This window comes from Equus quagga, chromosome 5, assembly GCF_021613505.1.
Source record: "Equus quagga isolate Etosha38 chromosome 5, UCLA_HA_Equagga_1.0, whole genome shotgun sequence".
Classification (NCBI taxonomy): Eukaryota; Metazoa; Chordata; class Mammalia; order Perissodactyla; family Equidae; genus Equus; species Equus quagga.
In genome coordinates this window covers 122328177-122349656 of record NC_060271.1, presented here as the reverse complement: position 1 = coordinate 122349656, position 21480 = coordinate 122328177, and the positions used below count along the sequence as shown (strand labels likewise).

At 41.3% G+C, this 21480-nt stretch overlaps 1 protein-coding gene across 1 annotated transcript in view; it reads right to left on the bottom strand.

The window, feature by feature from the left end:
* Nucleotides 1-3756: 3756 nt before the first annotated feature.
* Nucleotides 3757-21480, bottom strand: part of APOB (apolipoprotein B) — a 39504-nt gene continuing 21780 nt past the window's right edge. The window contains exons 20-29 of the mRNA XM_046663340.1: nt 21328-21449; nt 19303-19513; nt 18542-18717; nt 18233-18420; nt 17608-17753; nt 15482-15855; nt 7406-14968; nt 6892-7003; nt 6605-6788; nt 3757-5683 (exon numbers count right to left, since the gene is read on the bottom strand). Of these exons, the coding sequence (XP_046519296.1) occupies nt 4055-5683; nt 6605-6788; nt 6892-7003; nt 7406-14968; nt 15482-15855; nt 17608-17753; nt 18233-18420; nt 18542-18717; nt 19303-19513; nt 21328-21449 (10705 nt within the window). The 3' untranslated portion in view covers nt 3757-4054. The remainder of the gene's footprint in view (nt 5684-6604; nt 6789-6891; nt 7004-7405; nt 14969-15481; nt 15856-17607; nt 17754-18232; nt 18421-18541; nt 18718-19302; nt 19514-21327; nt 21450-21480) is intronic.

The following is a 21480-nucleotide window of genomic DNA, read 5'->3' as shown; positions in this document are numbered from 1 at the left end:
CCCGGAGGAGAAGGGCAGGGCTCTCTCCTCACAGAAACATGTGTACCTACTCCACCAGGTTTTATGAGGCCCTGGAATGTTATTTGTTGGTGACCACCCAACCATCCCACCAGCAAATGGAGTGCTCTGAAGGGAGTTGTAGCTGACCTCTTAATGTGAAACAGCGAGACAAGGAGATGAGCTAAGAGGTAGGGTCTGTTTCTGCACATTTATCTCTGGTTATTAGACACTTTTAGAGGGAACATCTGTTTGTCCACTCTGGCTCCCATATTGCAGGCCCCATTTGAGGACCAGCTTGGCCCCTTTTTTGACTGAATGGGGACTAAGTCATAAATTAGAGCTAGAAGAGGGACCTAGAATAAGAAGTCAGAGGGGGCTTTGATCATCTCAGCAAAAAAGGGCAATTGGGCTCCTCAACTGATCAGCCTTCACATGAAAAGCAAAGAAAATGTAGGTAGCTCCAAAAGCACCTGGTGGTGCCCACACCCAGTGGCCCCATTTATTACAGGTTTATTCTGGGGACAGTGCTGCTAGTCTAGGCGGGACTTGGGAGTCAAACCATAGCACACAGCTTGTTCATGCTTTCTGAGTTCCAGAGACCTGGGCTGGGCTCCATTATTTCATTTCTTTTTTGGTTTTAAACTTTGGATATTTGTTTTACAAGAGAAATAGCTGTATTTATAGCAGGACTTTCCACACCATCTCATAGTATGTTCTCAGGAAATATACATGTGGGCTCACTCTCAGGACAATAGGCCAATTAATTGTACAAGAGGAAAAACTCTTTGTTTTCTTCTTAAGTTCCTAAAGTTACTTATAAGAACATAAAATCAGTACAATAATTGGTTAAAATTCTCCTTTGTCCCTATTCCTTTGGATATTATTTCTCTAGCCCACATGTACAATTTAACAGCCTGCTAGATATTTCCGCTTGGACACACCACTGCAACTTGAAACCCACCATGTGATCGCATAGTCCCTTTCCAGCTGTGATAGCCTATGAGTCCATGCCTTACACTAATAATGCCCCCCAACACTTTCCTCCTATTTCTATTGATGCCCCATAGCTCTTCAAGCTATGCAGTTTCAAAATTTCATACCTCTGAAGTCTGCTTTACTCATTCTTCTCCCTTGCTCTTCATATCTCTCCCTCTAATTCTTGGTCCAGTGACTTATCAAGGAAGCTCCATTTCTAGTAGCTTTTGCATCCATCCCTTCTGTTCTAAATAATCAGCCCTCTGGTTCTGTAGATTGTGCCTTCATTATGCTTCTTGTATCCAATCCCTCTTCACCATTCCCAGAATCTATGTCTTGGATGAGGTGCTCAGCATCTTTTACTTGGACTCTGGCACAGCCTCATCTCCAGATTCACCCCATTACAATTCATCCTGCATGAGTTGCCAGATCAGTTTTCCTAAATCACAGCTCATAACACCCTCCTGCTCAAAAACTTTCCTTGGATGCCTTTCTCCATCTTTCACTCTAAAGCCATTTTCAACACTGCCAAACCTGCCTTTCTAATCCTGTCTCCCCTTGATTTTTCCTGTGCTCTGACCACTAGATGATTCCGTGTTTTCCAAACACATCCACCTATCTTTCTTTGCTCAGGCTTCTCTTCTTTTGGAATGCTCTTTCTCCCTTATTGCTTGTCAAAGTCTATGTGTCTTCAAGATCCATTTCAACCTTCTTTGTGATGAATTCTTGATTCTCATCCTTTCCTGTTACAAACCCTCATAGTACTTTGTTTATATCCATCATGAGACAACACTATCCACTTCTGATAGATAGATGGACAGACAGACATCCAGGAACTGCATCTTGCTGACCTTTGTCTCATCTATAGAGCCTTTTTGCTTAGCACACAGAAGCATTTAATGAGTGTTCATGGAACTGGATAGGTATCCTTGCCTCCATTCTCTCTCCTTGCCATAAATTCATGTAAATAATTATCTAATAATGGCACTTTGTTTCTATACAACATTAAATGTCATAAAACTCTTTCACATCTATTATTTTGACTGATTTTCATGAACAGCCCTTTAAGGCAGGAAGGGTAAATATTATCTGCATTTTATAGACAAGAAGACTGAAGCTCACAGAGGGGAAATAAGTTGCCCAAAGCTGCAAGCAAGTAAGAAATGTAGCCATTAATTGAACCCAGACAAATATCCTGATATCAGGAGTAGATCAAAGAAGAGAGCAAGCAAGGTCCTAGTCCTCCCAAGGATCTTTTCTTCTTCTAAACTTTATTGAGCATGATGAAGATATTCTGAGCCAGCCAGGGGCACCTCACATGAGGGATACCAGTCAGGGAGCTGGGCAGGTGGCACTGTGTGATTACATAATTATTTTGAATTTATGTCTATTTTTTCCTCCTTTCAGTCTCAGATACAGATATCATCACATGAGCACATGGAACCTTGGACTCTTCCTTCCCCTCCAAATTAACCCGTAATCTCAGGCCTCCTTCCAACTTGAACACTCAGTAGATTCTTGCTGCTTATAGCTCATCAGGGAAACTCTTGTAGAGCTAAGCCTAGAACCATTCATGTGGTGCCCTGTGACCTGGCCTAATATTCTCCCTTCTTTCACCCTTGGAACTGACCCCTCATTTACCCATTCATTCATTTATTCACTCACCTATCCCTCCATCCATCCATCCATCCGTCTACCTATTGATTTACTATCCAACAGAATTTCCTTGTGTACCAGATCCACACACTACATGTATTCCACCTTCCTAGGATTCTTCCTGCCTCCTTGGTTCCGGACAGAAGAATATTGCTAAGGTACCAATGGGCTACAGTGTTTCCTTTTCGAGGTAATGCTTGTGCATTTTAACGGTGGGTTTCACCAAGAGAATGTGAAGGCTTTATGAAAGAATGGTGGAGGTTGAACGTGTTTTTGGATAAAATGGGTCTTTTCCAAACAGACCTCACACAGAACTTGGGAGGGAGGTAATTTCCAATTCCCAAAGGTCACACCCTTCCTTTGTTCATCAATGCCATTGAAAGGAAAGTTATACCTAACTTTCCCAATGATATTAGTGACAATTGTGATACACAGGTTCTTTGCAGCCTTCCCTTCTAGAGCTCAGCTTGGATGCTCTGACTAGATGTTCCCAATGTTTAAAATCAGAGTTTGAGGTGAGTGGATGTGGCAGAGGAAATCCTTGGGTTTTGATTACACTTGAGATTGTCAGGTATTAAATTGGGAAAAATAAGGGAATTCAGTCCCATAAATGTTAGGAATCCATGTCCCCAGCCTCCTCTCTGACCCTTACTCCCTTGCCTTGAACGGATACTGGCTGAGCTACAGGGAGACTTCTGGAGTCCATACTGCCATGAAGCCCTTGGGGCTAGGACTTGCTAGCCATCCCTTCTCCACTCCTGGCAGGCTGGGTGAAATAAAGCACCTTTTGGTTTATCTCAGAGCCCAACAGAGAGACTTACCCAGAAAATGTAGACTGGTTAGCGAGGAAGATTGTATGGTACATGAAGACAACTGAGATGCTCAGGATCAAATTATGTGAAAGGCTTTGCCAATGGTTTTTCCTTCCCACTTGGCAAATACAACCCCTGAGATTAGTTACCTTTTTTTTAGGTGGCAAAATATTTCCCTCCTCAATTTCTCCCTTTCCCCTTTTACTTTATCACTCAAAATACAGTGTGTGTTCTTCTAGAGGTTTTGAAATGTCAGACATTGGAACCACCCCCAATTTGTTATCTTTCAATACAAATGAACCACATTGAATGGTATGATATACAATAAAGAATTCATTTATTTGTTCTCCCTCCCCCTAAGTTTGGCAAAATAACTCAGACCCTGATTTTCCCTAACTTGCAAAAAAATGTTTCCCAGCGTTCAAAGACCTTCAGAGATCTGATACTAGCTTCAGTGCAGGTCCAATTCATATGTGCTCCTGCTTGTAGTCAGCTGCCTGCCACAGGGCTGGCTTAGTGTATGGTTATATCAATATATGTAGTTTGAATTTTTTCCCTACTATGTGAAAGCTTAACTGGAGCATAAGAATAAGTGAGATGCTTTAAAAAAATTAGGTGATAGTAAATTCTCCTGGAGCATTCTTTATGTAGGATTTCATGTCATTGACTGTGGCCAATTGTAGCTCTTTCAGTAACTCAGCGATATATTTCACAAACACGTGGTATATTTGAATGGACAGGTCAATCAATCTTTGGGACTCAGCAATGAATTTTTCATAGTAATCAGAGAGTTGATCTGGAAAATCCTGTAGTTTATATATGAACTGCTGGTGGTAATCAGAAATGATTTCCTTCATTGCAGCAGCCCAGCTTTTAATTATTTCCTGAGCAATGGTAGAAAGCTCTGCAATCTTCTCTTTCCCTTTTCCATCTGCATCAGCAAGGATGCTAAGATATTCCTGGATGTCTTTCTGCACAAATTGCTCAACTTGACTTGAAAGTTGGGAAGCAAAGTCAGCAGCACTAACAGTATATTTGAAATGGAAGTCTTTAAGGATATCTACTAGGTTCTTGATCAGGTTGATTACCTTTTCTTCAAGCTCATAATATTTCACTGTCCAGTCGACGATACTTGGATCAAAATGTTCCTCGTGAACAGCCTTTACATACTGAAGGAGTTGCTGTAACTCTTGAGAAGCTTCCTGAAGGTTGTTTTGAACAAGTTCATTAAACTTACCAAAGTTAAGGTATAGGTTTTCTTTCAGGTATCCAAAAACATATGTAATATACTCGTTGAAGATTGTCTTGATCTCATGTTGGATATCATTAATAAGATAAGTAAATTTCTTCTCCTTTAAGTATTCAATTTCTCCTTCTATCTCTTGACAAACACTTTGTAAAGATCTCTGAAGATCACTTAGCATCTCTGTAATCTTGATAGACTGCAGATAATTAAATGCCTTTGGGACCCATTGTGATACAGATTTCAACAGTTTCCCATACTCCAAGATTACATCTATTAGTTTATGGCTTCTTGAATCAAAAGGAAATTTAATCTTTAGGTCCTTAATTAATTCAGATTTCTCCATCAGGTCTTGGAAATAGGAAAACAGCATTTCTAACCCATTATGAATTTTTGAATGTACCTGGGACAGTATGTTCCCTACCTCCCTCATGAACATAGTACAGAGTTCATCTGTAGTGTATGTCCCGGCTCTTCCTGGGAGCTGGAATCTAGTGAAATTCAGGTAATCAATGAATGAGTCACTCAGATGCTTGAATATCACACAGTATTCCTGAGTAACTCTTATTAATCTATCAAAGGTCTTATTCCGGAGTCTCTGGAAATCGGCTTGGCCTTCCTGAGCCAACAGTTCCTGGTATAGATTCTGGGCCTTGTCCTTCCACTGCTCATAGGTTCTAGTGGTGCCCATGGCCATCCTCTGGAGGTCCACGTCCACTTCATCAATCTGCCTCATGGCCCCTTGATAGGCCTGATCAGCACTGTTCTGCAGACTTCTTCTCAGTTTTAGAGAAGCATCTCTCAGATTGAGTCCTGTGTGCTCCTGGTGGTACTTGTTGACATGGTCATAAAGGGCCCCTACAGCCTTGGGTGCATTGTCTTTCAAAGAGGTTAGCAATTTGGACACTGCCTCTTCTTCCCAGTTAACTTTGATCTCATAAAATTTCTGATACTTCAACTCAGTTTTGAATATGTTGAGCTTTTTATCTGGAGAGGACTAAAACCAGCACAAAAAGCATCAAAAGAACATGTTTTCAATTATCTTGATTATATAATATGCCACATTAAAATTGCATTAAAAGTTAAAAGTAAAGATCAGAGGATCTTTTGTATTCTGAAGGGGATTTATCTTTCAATGTCAGTTCATGTGTTTGTCTTATGACTAAACGAGTCCACTGTTGTTAATTCCTCTTCATCATATGTCCCAGAAAGGATAAATAATATGCATGGCATTTACGCAGTAACACTTAACATTAGTCTTCCTAGGACTGATGATTGAAAGAGGAGGAGGAGAAGGAGGAGAAAGGAGAGAAAGAGACAAGAGAAGACTAATTCAGGGAAAGGAGAGGTAGCAAAAAAGGAAAAAATCTAGAGCAATCTAGCAGAGACCTAGAATACCAAAATCAGGAACCATCATTCTCCAAACCTATGACAAAGCTTAGTAATAGAATCTGATTACTTCTCCTCTACTAAATCTAATGGCATCTTTAATTTGGCCCCTAGCAGAGCTTGTAAAGTACAAGAGGAATTTGCCATATCACGTCTAACAATTCCATTGTGAAGAAGAATTTTGAAGCCTCAAATACTCCAGAAGCCACTATCTGAACAAGGTACTCAGCATATGGCAGAGTTTGCCCACAATTTAGATGATGAGGCATAACCCTCCTCTTTCCAGATTTGCCCCAAAGTAGTAAAATAATAGTAGTAACATGACATCATATGTGCATCTAATAATTAAAATCTATACAAGATTTGTTATAATACTTTCTTGAGAAGAGTTCCTCAAAGAAAAAGTTCAACTTGCTGATGGCTTTTGTTTCACCTAGTTGGGGAAGTCCTGAGAGAATACTGAATGAAATTTATCTGCCCCAATTCTCTACTTGCTCTTGGGGTGTGTAGCTCCTTAGATGGGATTCACCTGAGGGCGGTAGAAGAAGTTCCACTTGAAGATGCCATTATCCTTTCCCAAGTGCACGGCCACAGTGCCTATGGCTGGGGAGGCTGCCGAGGAGGAGAGGCTATTCTCACTTGATTGGTAGCGCAGACGGACATCAGTGAGTGTTGGGCTGGTGATGTTAAGCTGAATCTCGTCTTTCCAGTCCCTGAAAGCAGAAAGCAGGTGAGCCATCATGAAAGGGATACAGAGATGGCAAAAATCACACCGATTTGAAAAGGGATGACGAAGTTTCAATGAAAGTTCCATACCAAAGTCCTTGATGTTTGCTGTCTTTATATTCTGCACTGAAGTCCCGGTGTGCAAATGTTCCATTGGTCTCATAGACTAACCTGCCATCTTCAATTTTGTGTGTCCTCACAACTGTATAGGAGAGATTTTATATTTCATTAGATTAATAACTGTAGGACATAGACAGTTTCATTGTGAAAACCAGGATTTCTATCTTAACTAAATGCCTCACTTATATCTTTGAAACATGCAGTCTACATTTTTCAAAATAAATAGTTAGAAGGAGACATTATTAGCCCTAAAATCATTACAGAAAAGTCTATTTTCTTTGAACGTATTCCTCTTAAATGTCAGTAGGTTTTTCTACAAGACAGTTTTTACATGTGGGGTATCTACATATCTCCTTCCCTCTTCTTTTAAATTTTGCTATAGAGAGTAATTGTGCCTTCAGTCATATCTAAACACATAATGTTTATTCACAACTCTCACTGAAAACATAAAGCATCTAGGAGAAGAGTCAGGGCCTTTCCTTACCATCTAGGTCATATTCCAGAAACTGTATGGTTGAGCTGCACGTGGAACTCAGGAATGTTTCAATGCGATCTTTTTTGTTTTCCAAACCAGTGCTCCAAGTGGCATTATACAGGGGTGAGGCCACCCCGAAACGTGCAGTCAGTGCTCCAAAGGAAGGAATGGAAATTTCAGCAGGTACAGAGAATGTAATGGAAGGAATCTCAATAGTCTGCTCACGCACAGTGATGGTTGGCAGCTCGAAGTCTGCAATCTTGCTGGCCACCTCATTTAGATCCAAAACAGTATTGCCAATTGAAATATTTTTTGGAAGAGTGTACTGGGACACAGTTAACTGAGATTTAGGCACAGTTATCTCAAAAAAGGGATCTGAGGAGTCTTTTGGTCCAGAATATTTTGTTAACACATCAACTTCGGGGAATTTCACTTTGGGTAGTGTTGGTATGTTGAGTACAAACGGCGAAGTACTTAGCTTCTTGTAGATTATTATTTCACTTAAGTCTAGTGTGTAGGATGGAACCTCGTGACCAGTAAATGGGACTTGGAACGCAGGTGTGACGAGAACTGAATTCAGATTATTTAGTTTCAGTCCAGGAATAATAAATTTATCAGCCAATTCTTGCACAGGGATAGAGAAAGAATACTTATTGGGGTTTTTGGTGTACACAAGGGCAGTTGAGGCACGAAGATACTGTTTCCTATCAATGCTGGTGGTTACATCCAACTTAAGGAGGTCCCATAAGCTCTTGTCATAAACTGGTAGGACAATATCTTTGAAGAACCGTAGGTATCCTTCTAGGGAACCTGCAACGTCAAGGCGTGCCTCTTTTTGGCCATTGGAAAGCTGTACATTGTTCTGGAGAGACCCAGAATGAACCTGGACCTCACTTTTCCAGCTGACCTTCTGGTGCTCAGTGTTAGCATTCAAGGAAACTTCCTGTAAAAGATAATTGATTTCAAGGAGGGAACTGGGCTGACTCGCGTTGACCTGAATAAGGGCTGACATTTTCCATGGGGAGAGGTCCAGTGTGGTTTTGCTTGTATGCTCTCCAGATGTTAAAAAGAGGCCCTCTAGCTGTAAGTGATTTTTTATATTGTGTTCCCAGATGGCATATATGCGTTGGCTAGCTGTTTCTCCAGAAAAATTTCCTTTTACTTCAAGGTTGCAGATATCATCAACTTTGGAAGCCCCTTGCAGCTTCACTGAAGACCGAGTACCCTCGGAATTCAAGTAAGTGTTGGCCTCACTGGCAATAGTTCCTGAATATTCCCGTGAAAGGACCAAACCCTTGATATTTCCTTTGGTAGATGACTCAATGGAAAAGTAAGAGGTGAGGCTTTCTAATTTAAGCTTGTGGTCAACTGCCCCTATAGCAGTGGAGTACAGTGTGGGGGAATTTAAATCATACTTTAATTCAATGGATGAAGAGACAGTAGGTTTCGACTTGGTATTTCCACTAAGTTCTTGCTTGAAATTCATTCTCAAAATTGGAATTTGGACTTTTGCAATTGTTGTCACTGATGCTTCCATGGTTTTCTTGATTAAGCTAATGGCACTCTCATGTTTGCCTTCCACAAATTTGTTACTCAGAGACAAAGCTGTGGCCAACTTCAACCCTCTTTTCTTTGTCAAACTTGAGGTGCCCTCAAATTTGTACTGCAGTGCATCAATGACAGAAGAAGAAGAAGTAAGGAAATGAGCAACAATATCTGATTGGTTATAAAGTCCAAAATTGGTATTTAGTGTGATAACACTTGATTTAAAGGCAAAATCATAGGTGATATTGCCCATGGCTGGAATTAAAATATTGTGTGGGATACTCAATACCTTGAAAACTGGAAGAGAAAGCTCGAGAAGATTCCTAGGGACATGAAGGGCTGGCAGTTCTAGCAATGGCAGGACTAACTTATATGAGGGTACATAGAAGCCAGAACCCGGGATGGTGAAGTTGGGGGTGCTGATCTCTTTTGGGATCACATAGCTGAATGTCGACATCTCCACTGTAAATGGAGATGCTTCAATGTTGATGACTGGAATAGTGTATCCGGGAATTTGAAAGGTCCTGGGCTGCTTGTTGAGGGAATTTTCAACTTTGTCCTTATCAAACTTAATATTTGCTTCATTATAGGATCTGGTAAAAAAATCTAATGACTCATCTCGGGCTTTCTCAAAATGCCTGTTGAAGGAATTGATGAACACATAAAACACATCCAAAGGATTTTGGATGGAATATTTGTCTTTGTTTTTCTTATACTGAGCCTTTACACCTAAATCAAATGATTGCTTTGTTGTTTTCAAGAAATTTTTCAAGCCTGTTTTTTCCCATAAGGAGAAATCTTTCACCTGAGGAGTTGTGAGTGTTGTGTAAGGTACAGTCATCTCAGGAATTGTTAAAGGACTGTTTAAGAAATCTAGGTTGGCTTCTCCATTTATTCCTATGTGTGCCTCGATGCTGTTCTCATTGTTTCCAGCAGAGAAATTTTGATGGTACTTATACTGATTGAACCTGGCACTGGTTTGCCAACTTGCTTGCTGGGCATGTGGACTCAGGAACAGTGCATAATTATTAAGGAAGTCTATCTTCCCCACCAATATTAATGGAAAACTAACTTTCAAATTCCCTTCATTGTTTGTGGTTGCAGTAATCTCAAATGGCTGTGCTGAAAAGAAAAGCGAATTTTTCAAAGTTCCAATAACTTTTCCATTTAAATGAGCATCATGGTGGCCACTTAGCTCTGCCTTCCCTTCTCCAAGCAGGGCTGTGCCTTTAGCAGATAGAACACTGTGGCCCACATGCTGGGATTCGACTTGTGACTGGATTTCAAATTTAGAAAAGTTGAAGAAGCCAGAGTTATAAACCAAGTTTTGGGTTACTCTTAGGTGTTTGCTATTGATTTTATTAGATAATCCAAAGGAAGTGTTTGGTCCTTCCACAGTGAAGCTGATTTGTGATTCATGTGTTCCCTCATCTGAAGATTTGGGGCAGGCCCATTTCCATGACCCTGTTCCAGAAGAAGTCCATGCTATGTGTCCAGCTTCCAACAGCGTCTTGATTTCATTGTGCAGATCAGCCTGACTGGAGAAGTCCAGTTCGGGGATGTTCAATTTGTGGAAGTACTTTGTGTTGCTGTCCAGGGTAAGCTGATTGTTTACTGTGACGAGCACACCACTACTAAGCTCCACTGTATTTTTTTCTGTGTGTAAATTTGCCACTGTGTTTGATTTTCCTTCAATAGCATTTCTAGAAAATAGCACTTCACTCTCATGCTCTGTTTTCAGGTACTTGCTGGAAAATCTCATGGATTCCTTGAGAACCAGTGGATTAATCTTAGGGGCTAAAAGTTGTGCGTTTGCTTGAAAATCAAAATTGAGAACTTCTAACTTGGACTCTCCTTTGGCAGTGATGGAAGCTGCAATCTCTGCCTTGTTCACTAAAGTGGTTACATTCTGAACATCAGCATTCGCATCTAACGTGAAAAGAGGAAACTGGATTTTCAAAATGCTATATAGCTTGCCAAAAGTAGGTACTTCGATTGTGTGTGAGATGTGGGGAAGCTGGAATTCTGGTATGTGAAGGTCAGAAACTTGAACATCTTTGAGGTCAAGGTTTGGGATTATGAATTCTGGAACTGTGATTTCTGGTAAATGGAAGTCCGGCAGAGTGAGTCCAGCAAGAATGGTGTCCACCCCCAGCAGATCCCTCAGGTACACTTCCGGAACTGGCCACTGTAGCTCACTGTTCAACATTTGGTCAATGGTTCTGATGATCTTTGCTTTTATTTCTCTCAAGTCAATTGTAAAGGAAGGAACATGGAAGGTGTGGAGGACAGTGAATTCCGGCGTGGAAAACCTGGATGGGATTTTTATATCCTTCAACTTTTTGAAGTTTATCTGAACTGATGGAATCCTCAAATCTGTCAGGGGGACTATGAAGTCAGGAGTCTGGAATGTAGCTTCTTGAAGAGCATGGAGACTGACTTCAAAGGCAGGCATGGTCCCGAAGGTAGTATGGATGTCGGGAACAGTGAACCCTTGTTCTACCAATGCTTTCAGGTTTTCAGCCCAGGCTTGCATAGAATACTGTTCTGCAAAGTCAGTAAGGTTCTTAGCAGCAAGACTCCACCAATCAGAAATGTAAGTGACAAGTGTGCTGTAAACCTGGCCTACCAGGGACAGGTATCGCTGAATTTCCTGCTGAATGTCCATTTGATACATTCGGTCTCGTACGTCTTCTAGGATGTCTTGGAATTTGGCTTTGATGTAACCTGAAGAGGCTGAACTTAAGGCCTCCTGCAAATAATCCAGGAATATAGTTATTTTGGTGTTGTTTATGTTTTCCAGATGGTCTGAGGTCATAGCTTGGATGTGCTCTACAAATAGTTTCTTCAGTGCTTTAGCTTTCTGTGGAAGTTCCAGAGCCCGGATTTCACCATTGATTCTCTGAGTCACCTCATGGATTTTGTTATTGGTTTCATTGACAAACTTGTGGTAATCAAATGACCTTAATTTCTTTACCAACATGTCAAGGAATCTGTTCACTTCTTCAATGAATTTTTTAAAAGACAACGCATTAAGCTGCTTGACAGCATCATCAACAAACTCAGCCAATCTCTCAAAGTGATCTTTTATCTCAACTTGTTGTAGGACATTGCTTAGCTTCTGAACAGTTTCCTTCAACTTATATTGGCGGGCCAACTGTACTGAATTATCCATTAAAACCTGGATGTGTTGGTCTATTTCATACATCTTAATTAACTTATAGATCGTGGCTCCAAAAGCATCAATCTTTTCAGTTAGTTCAAAATCTTCAGTAAGAGTTATAATACAGCACTTGACATTCTCGATAATTTCCATTATTCTTTGAAAAGGAATTGTAGTTCTCAACTGATCTAAAAGCACTCTGCTGTCAATAGCTTCAACTTGTTGTTTTAAGTTTTCAGCAAGGAGCTGGATGTCTATATTCTGAATTTGTGTCTTCAGCTGTTCCAATTTTTCTTGTATCTGGATTCTGATTTGATACTTAGTATCTACATTTTGAATCCAAGAGGCAGTACTACTTCCAATTTTGTTAAAATCAATCTTTTCAATAAACAAATATAGATTATGGATTGTTTTTGCTAAATTAACACGGATATGATAATGTTCATCAAGAATCTTCAATTTTTCAATGATTTGATCAATAATCCCAGCAATAGCTGTTTTAAAATCATGTAAATCATAATTATCTTTAATATACTGATCAAATTGTATCACATACGTTTGTAGTTGAGATAGTTTTTCATTAAGGTTGATTTTGGCCTTGTCCAATGCAATTTGTATATCATTTTCTGTAATTTTATAATATTTTGTGAAGGCAGTTAGTTTCTCCTTGGCACTTGAAACTTGTCTCTCCCAACTGAATGCATTCAGATAATCATTAACTTGCTGTGGGAGTCTGTCCAAAGCTGCTCTGTATTTCCTCAGGAATTGATCAATATTGATGCGTTTCAATTCTTTCTGTATAGTTTCCAGTACAGTTACAATTACTATTCGATTCTTGTCAAAATATTCTAGCAGGATTTTAGAGAATGGAAGATTAATTGTGTGAACATCTTGGTTCTTATCATATTTTATAGAAGCAACAATAGTGAATTCTTGAGGTTGGTCAACATCATCCCTCATCTCTAAAGCATCAATTAAATTGATGGGCTCGCTGAGTGAAAATGGTACTGTAATAGGTGAGTCCAGCATGGTGAGGTCAGCCAGGGCTTGGCCACTAAGCTCCACACCGACTTTGTCTTTAGTGTTGTAAGCATTGAAGTCCTGGCTGTATTCATTTTTATTCAACTTGGTCTTGAGTTTCCAGGTGCCTGTCTGCTCAGCCGGAGTGAGCAGGGCACTGACTTTGTGATCAAGAGCAGTACTGATGCTCCTCTCGGACACAAGATTGTGATTCATGGATCCTTTGTAATCATGAGAGAAAGTAAAGGCCAGAGGTTCTGCTTTCAACAGGAATTTGCTATACAACTGCCCAGCATGTTCTCCCCAGAGAACCAGTTTCCCATTGCCATTCGTATGTGAATCGATGGTCACTGTAAACGGGGCCATTATAGAGTGGAAAACGTTGCTGAAATGCAGTGAGTCTGAATTGTAGTTTGTCCTGATGTCAATGGCTGAAGCTAGCCCAGCGATGTCTGTGCTGAGCCGATGGCTAAACTCTGTATCCTGCACCTTAGCCACAGTGTCTGCTTTATAACTTGCTGACAAGTCAGCGTAAGAAATGGTGTAGATGTGTTTCATTTCATTATTTTGGTAGGCTCCTTTTATGTTCCCACCCACATTCAGCTTCAGGGGTTCTAGCCGTAATTTCCCATTGTTGGTCAGATCCAGAGCACTGAATTTCAAGTTATTGTTTAAAGTCGTTACAAGAGAATAGGGCTGTAGCTGTAAATTAAAATTTTGCTTATAAAACTTGTCAGAGTCATAGATGTTGTCGAGTTTTGAAGAGAAGTCCAGTGATAACCCTGCAATGTTCAGATGGTTTGTGTAGTCAAGTTTCATTTCAGCATATGAACCCATCATGTCATTTGAAAGCTTAAGTCCCTCCTGGTTGATTTTGAAGTTGAAAATATTTTTGCTGTCGACTCCCAGAATCATGGCCTGATAAGCACTTCCCAATGATATCTCTGAAAGGGCAGCTTTTCCGTCTAGACTGAATTTTGCACTGTGTTGCCTAAAGCGACCATTCGTTGTTAATTTCATAGATGCCCCAGAGAGGCCAAGTGCCGCATTCAGCTCATTCTCCAGCACCAGGGGACTATACTTCAAGTTGGTCGTTGCACTGGTAGACATTCCATCTTGGGCAATCCTTAGTGTTGCCTTGTGAGCACCACTATTAATTTTGTCAGTGCCCAAGACGTCAGCATTTAATTCAAGACCATGGGAGTTTAGTGATCCAGAAAGCAGGGCAAAGAACCTCAGTGACTTGTAATCAGCCTGATACTCCGAACGTAGCAGTGCATTTTGCTTAGAGAAGGTCAGATCCATCTTGTTAGAAGTGGCAAAGTTCTCATATTTCCCATTGGTGTCAGATTTCAGAGTCAGCTCGTAGTTCTCATATCTCAGGGAAGCAGTATTTTTAACGATGCCTTGCAGATCTGAGGTGGAGGTGAGGGAGAATGCTCCATCTTCATATCTTCCTGTTACCTGGTTGGTGCCCTGTACGTAGGAGGAGTTAAACCTCAGGTTGGACTCTCCGTTTAGCTGCCCAGTGTTAGGATCCCTCTGATAAGACAGGCCATACGCGCCTTTAGCATAGAACGAAGAGACTCTGAATTGCCCATCAATCTTGACTTCCTTGACATAGAAATGCTGTTTCTTTTTTGAGTCCAAATGTACTGAAGCAGATATCTGTGGTCCCCAGGCACTAGATGCATCGAACGTTAGCAAACCTTTTGAGGCTGGATTGTTTCTCATTTTTTCTACATAGCTAAATTTGATATTTGAATCCAGAAATTTGTGGTGTAAAGACCCATCACATGATAATGTGAGCGTGTTCCTGCGGTCATACGTTGTTTCTCCAGATCCTAACATAAAAATCAAAACACACTGGTTAAATTAAGTAATAAACTTCCAGAAAAATTTCTATGTTGAAAGTCTTTCAATAATAAAGTCCCATTGATCTGGGTCAGTTGTGTAACAGGCTCCTCCATCTATAAGGTGAACATAAACTCTGATAGCAAAAGGCATTCCTCCAGAAAGCCTTCCCTGACATCCACAGACCCTGTTGGGCTTCCTTACCAAGTGCTTTCACTGTACCTTATACTTATATACTCTACCCTATCATAGCATCTCTCACACTGAATTGTAATTTCCAGTTTGTCTGTTTTCCATTACTGCCTAGCAGAATACTTGATACATATATATGTTTAGTAAGTATTTCTATTGGTTGGAAGAAAGAGTGAATGAATGGATAGGCTTTCTAGTAGCAAGGAAAATATCTGTAAGAAAGCCCAAGTCTTTTCCTTCCTAGAAGAGGCTATCCCATCGGAGCCTGCAATGAGTCAGCCCTGCACACCCTCTACCCAAGCATGGCTCACCTTGCACTCTGTAGGAGAACAGGTCGACCACAGAGTCAGCCTTCATGTGGTACTGAGCCTGAAGGCTCAAGTGGTCTGTGCTGGTGTTGCCGCCAGTGTAGGAGGCGGACCAGTTGTACAAGTTGCTGTAGATATTCGTGGAGAGGTCCAGAACACCCAAGAGTGGCACCTGAAGTTGATAAGCCTTGGGAATGGTAAAGGGAGGGACCTGGGACTCTTGAGCTGGCAGGTATAATCCCCCAGACTTGAAGACGAGGTCTATTTTCCGAATCATATCTAATATCTTTAGGTCTTTGGAGGATTTGCCACCAAAAGGCAAAGGAATCTCAACTTTCACACTGTTCTTGTTGAAGGTGTACTTGACCCGGCCATCGCTGAAATGAACAACAAAGACAATACACCCACAGTCAGTATCAAGAACTCAAGGTTCTCTGCCATCTGACTCTCCAAGAAATGGTGCATCCACCCCATTCCCAAACCCATACTGTACTTTTCTGCATACTAGTCCTTATGCCTAGAGTCCCTTTGCTTGAACCGCTACCTATCAAACATTCAAGTCCATTCAAAACTCTTCCAAGAGCTGCTTCCTTATCACTACCATCCCATCTAAGTCCCAGTTAATTTCTCTAGTTCTTATAGTGACATGGTCCATTAACACCTATCTCCAAGAGCATGTTGTGATTCTGCTGATATAATTAGTACTTATTTGTTCATTTGTCAGTGTCTACACAGTCACTTCCTGGGAGGAAGGATTACACTTAATCTGGTTTTTATCTTTTTGCTGCACTTAGTCTAGTATCTTGCACATAGGACACATTTGGTACTTACTTGCTAAACTGAATTGAGGCAACTTGATATGTGGAAAGAACACAGGTGTGGGAGTCAGTAATCTTGGGTCATAGTTTTAGCTTCCACTGACTGTGATACTATGTCAGTGGATTTGACTCTGAGTCTCAGTGATATTATCTGTGTAGTGAGGATAATAATGGCCTTTCTGCAGACTTCACGAAGCTGTCCTTGGATATCAAATGAGAAAAAATACCTAAAAGCACTTTGCAATCTTCTCAATACTATGCACTTATGATGGACTATTACGATAACTTATAAGTACAAAGTAGGATGGCAGAGTTTAAATGTTGTAAGCAAACAAACTGCATTGCATCATTCCAACAGGGACTGGATGCTGCCTGTCCAGGATCCTGACAGTCAGTGGGAGGATGCTTGATAAGGCCTATCCAATTCTAAGGTCCCATGGTCCTGTCTTTGCAGCACAGCACAGAGAAGCGTAAGTAGTGAAGGAAGGGGATCCTGGGTCCTCTGAAGCTGACACTTTTTTCTCTGATCTTCAGTAGGCTTTGTCCTCATGAGTGCTTCGGTGGACACCAGCCCCTTCACATGTATTCACTCTATCAAACTTTGTTCCTCAGCCATACGCTATGGAAAGGCCCATGTGACACAGGCCCCTTATTTTCTTAACCCTGAAGATAATACAGAGAACAGTCAATCGGGAAAGACTATAATCTTTTCAGCTCATGCTCTGATTTTTTTACTTTCATGAAATAAAGCAAAGCATTACATGTATTTCTGGAAATATAGCAGAGGACCCAGCAGTTTGGAGTCTGACTTCCCGATGAGGAGGACACTGCATTGCTAAAGTGAAATATTCTGTCAGAATGCCGCCTTTATTCAACGCCCGATGGCTGTTCTGACCCTTTAGGGCTCAAGAGCAAGCCTGGAGTCAGCAATTCTGCTAGCCACTCCCGAACTCTTCAGAGTCAAACAATTATATCCTGATCCCAAACAAAGGGAGAGTTCACTTACGATGGAGGAACGTTGAAAGGCTTTCAAATTCAGGTTGTAGTGAATGAAACATCAGAGGCTGAAAGTACCTGAATCCCCCGATGACTGTCTTAGGTATTTTCTGACTGGGTTGGTGTCTGCATTCTGACCTCATAATTTATAACGCTAAAATGCCACAGTGTTTATGTTACAGTTAATAATCTGTTTAAAACGTTTAAATTATTTCTCTTAAAAATGTAAATTAAAAAAAAGTCTAAATCATGCGAAATAAAATCTTCCATTCACTTTTGCATAGTTCAAGACATTTTTCTGGTTTCTTTCTTTACCTTTTCAAGAAGAGGTTTTCCGGGATGTGGAAGTCTGGCAATCTCATTTTCTGGAGGTACGATTCTTTTAGGCCACTGAGGCGATCTTGCAAATTCTGGGCATAAGGTAGACTGCTGGATGCCTCCTGAAGCCATGTGTTTGTTGCCTACAAAACAATAGACGTTTTCAGAGCAATGGATGTGGATGGGCTTCAAAGTACAAGTAACATTAGGTGATAATCTATATTTGACAGATCAATCATTAAGCAGGTTGATGCACTATACGTTAAAAAATAAATCACAGAAAATTATGAATTTTGGTTGTCAGTTATCAATCTCTTCCTGTATTTTATAAAAGAAATACATAACATAGTCAAACTCCTAGTCAGTGTCCCAAAGCTTCCTGTGATTCTTCAGGCACAGCAAACTCTTCGGCTTAGTAGAATTCCTTTGGTATTTATCACGCACGACCTGGTGTAACTGAGTAACTATGCATGCATGAATGTTCCTTTTCTCCCCAGGAATCCCCTGGGGGTAGGAAGCATGCCTTATCCATCTTTGGATACCCTCCTTCACCTAACTCAGGGTTGAGTATGTAATTAGCACTTATAACCATGTATTTATTGACTGACTGATTTGTACTTACAACTATTAATTTGGAACCCATGTGCCGGAAAGTCACGTCTGTTTGAGGAACTCTGTGATCTAAGAGACTACTGGCATACATATGCAAGCTCTTAGGGTAATCAGAGAGATCCACGGGGAAATTGGAAGCCGCTTTTTTGGTATCCACGTTGGTGCCTGTGTTCCATTCAAATTCAATCTTCTCTTCATCTGAAAATGTGCATGGGAAATAGTTGTCAATGGCACAGGTCAGCGGAAACCAAAGGCTCTCCACACTGCACTGGAGTTCACAGTGCTCTGAGAAGCGCTCATGTGGGCAAGAGGGACGTACCATAGCGCCATGCCACCTTCTGGGAAATTGTTGAGCCGTAAGCTGTCGCAGACGAGTCCATTTGGAGGAGGAGTCCTGTAGGAGACCACTGGGTGAGGATCTCACTTCTGGCTTCTGCTTGCAAGCGGGGTATGGAAATAACACCTTTGATTTTGCCTTCTTCCCTCCTGTCACAGCTATTGAAGAGAAAATCAGTTGACAGCAATGACTTTGTCCATTCCAAGGAGATATGCAGGATTAAACAGTTAGAAGTTCCATTTGTGGTGATAAAAACAAGATGCGTGAATGGCTCAGAGAAATGACCGACCATAGGATACACTCATTAACTTCTAAAGTTAACCCTAGCACAAATTCAGGACTTCCCAGGGAAGTAATAGGGAAAGAGAAGGTTTTTGAAAACTATTTGAATCCTGCTTTACCATTTACTAGCTCTATTGCCTTGGCCAAATTATTTAACCCTTCTGAGCTACCATTTCCTTACCTATAAAACAAGGAAACTTATGACTACCTCGCAGTTTATTATGAGGATGAAGGTCATTTAAGCACCCAGTGCAGTGCCTGATGAATAGTAAGTGCCCGGTGAATGGCAGAAAGATCCAACTGGATGTATGCAGAGGGTCAAACCGTTGAGGGCTCTATCTGCCCCTCAGATCGTAGAGCAGGGACAGCCCTGGTTTGGTCAGCTTTAAAGCTGAAGAGGAAGAAGGGAAAGAGCCATAAGGGACTGCAGCTCAGGTCAGATCATCCCGAGCCTTCCTTACCTTACATGGCCGGTGAGGGTGACCTCAGTGATTTTCTTGTTCTGAATGTCCAGGGTGAGCTTGTAAGACTTTCTTTCCTGAGCGGATTCATCACTAACTCTGAGGATTGTCCCAAGGTCAACGTCAAAATTGGGAATTTGGATTTCGCTGGACAAAGTCATACTCTGCCGGTTATATCTGAACATCAAAGTGGCCTCGTTCTGCTTTACACCTGCAGGAGTGGACGAGAGAATCAAGACATGTCTTCAGAAGCTATGTTTAGGAAGGAAGGAGAGGAAAAGGCAGAGAAACCCAAGTACTTAATGTGCTTAAATGAGGACACAGTTCAGGACTTCAACTTAAATGTTTAACTCAATGGTGCTTATACATTTGTTCAATCTGCAAATATTGATTGATTGCTTATCACATGCTAGGGACTGCTGTTGGCACTGGGGAGGCCCTTCCTCTATGGAACTTACGTTTTAGTAGGGGGTGTAAAGACAATAAACAGGTAAATTGCTTATGTCAGATGGTAATAAATGTTATGAAGAAAATTAAAACTGGATAAGATGACAAAGGACAGACAGGAATAAAGAGGTGCTATTTCTTGTGTGGTGGTCAGAAAGGTTGTCTCTGATAAGGGGAGAGGTGGGCAGAGACCTGAATGAAGAGAGGGGCTGAGCCATGCTGAATTCTGGGGGGAGAGCATTCTAGGCACAGGGAACTAAAAATGCAAAGGCCCTGATGTGGGAAACACAGTGCATTGTGGGAAGAGGACAGGATGGCGGTCCTTCTGTGTCAGGCAGACACGTCATCTCTAGATGACTCTCCACCTATGATGTACTTCCTGGCTTCTCGCCACCCCCACCCTGGCGTCCTCTCTCCCTGACTCCTCTTTTCTCTGTCACAAGGTTCCCAGGTTTCTTTCAATTCACAGGCTTACCCATTTTATATCTTTCGTAAAATTGTTACACGACGCTCTTTTTCAGCATCCATTCTCCCCTCTTTCCTGTGGGTTTTGTTTTTCTAGTTTAATTTTGTGACATACTATCCCTATATAAAAAATCGACCAAAGGGAACATCTAAGTCTGCCCAGCCCCTAAAACCTGCTCCTCCAGCAGCCTTTTCCATCTCATTAAATGGTAATTCCATTCTTCAGTTGCTCAGGTCAAAAATCTTAGAGTCGTCCTGATTCCCTTTTTTCTCTTACACTCAGCACCCACTGTATCAGCAAAACTTGTCAGCCTAATCATCAAAATATTCCAGAATCTGACCACTTCTTAGATCTCCTCTGCCACCATTCTCATCCAAAGCACTGCCATCTCTGGCCTGGATTATTGCAATAGCCCATATACCAGTTTCTCTGCTCTTGTCCCCCTAAAGGCTTCCCTCAACATAAACATAAAGAGTAAAAACTCTCCAGTGGTTTCTTATTTCACTCATAGTAAAAGGCAATGTCCTTACCATGGCCTATAAGATCAACCTTCCCCCACCTCCCCTTATCTCTCTGACCTCATCTTCTACCTTTTTCCTCCCTGGTCTCTCCACTTTAGTCATACTGGCTTCCTTCCTTTCCCTCAAATATGGCAGCCATGTGCTTGCCTCAGGACCTTTGCACCTGCTGGCCCCTCAGCCTATAACACTCTTTCCATATGGCCTATCTTCTTACCTCCTTCAGGTCTCTTTTTGATGTTCCCTTTACTAGTGAGACTTTCCCTTATCATTCAAACGGTACTACCTTCCTCTACCCTACCTCTTCCCCACTACTCCCAACATTTTTTAGACCCCTCTATGCTCCATTTTTTTCCCCAGCACCAATCTGACATTCTGAATATTTGCTTGTTTGGTTGTTTACTGTAAACTCCATGAGGGCAGAAACTTTATCTCCACTGTATATGGTCTAGCCTCAGCTCTTAGAACAGGCCTGACACTTAACAAGCATTTAGTAAATATTTGCTAAATCCATTAAATTAAATCCATTCTCCTTGTGAGTCCTGGACCTGAGACTGAGGGCAGGGATGGAGGAGCCCTTTTCTGGATACTTGCCTTCTGCCTGAGTTACAAACTTCAGCGTGTCCACCAAGGCTCCACCCTCCTTCTGGAGTTTGTAGGTTGCGCTGGCAGAATACTGCTCTACTTCTCCCGTCGGCCTCAGTTCCAGTTCAAATCTAAAGATGTTACAATGCATACAGTGAGTAA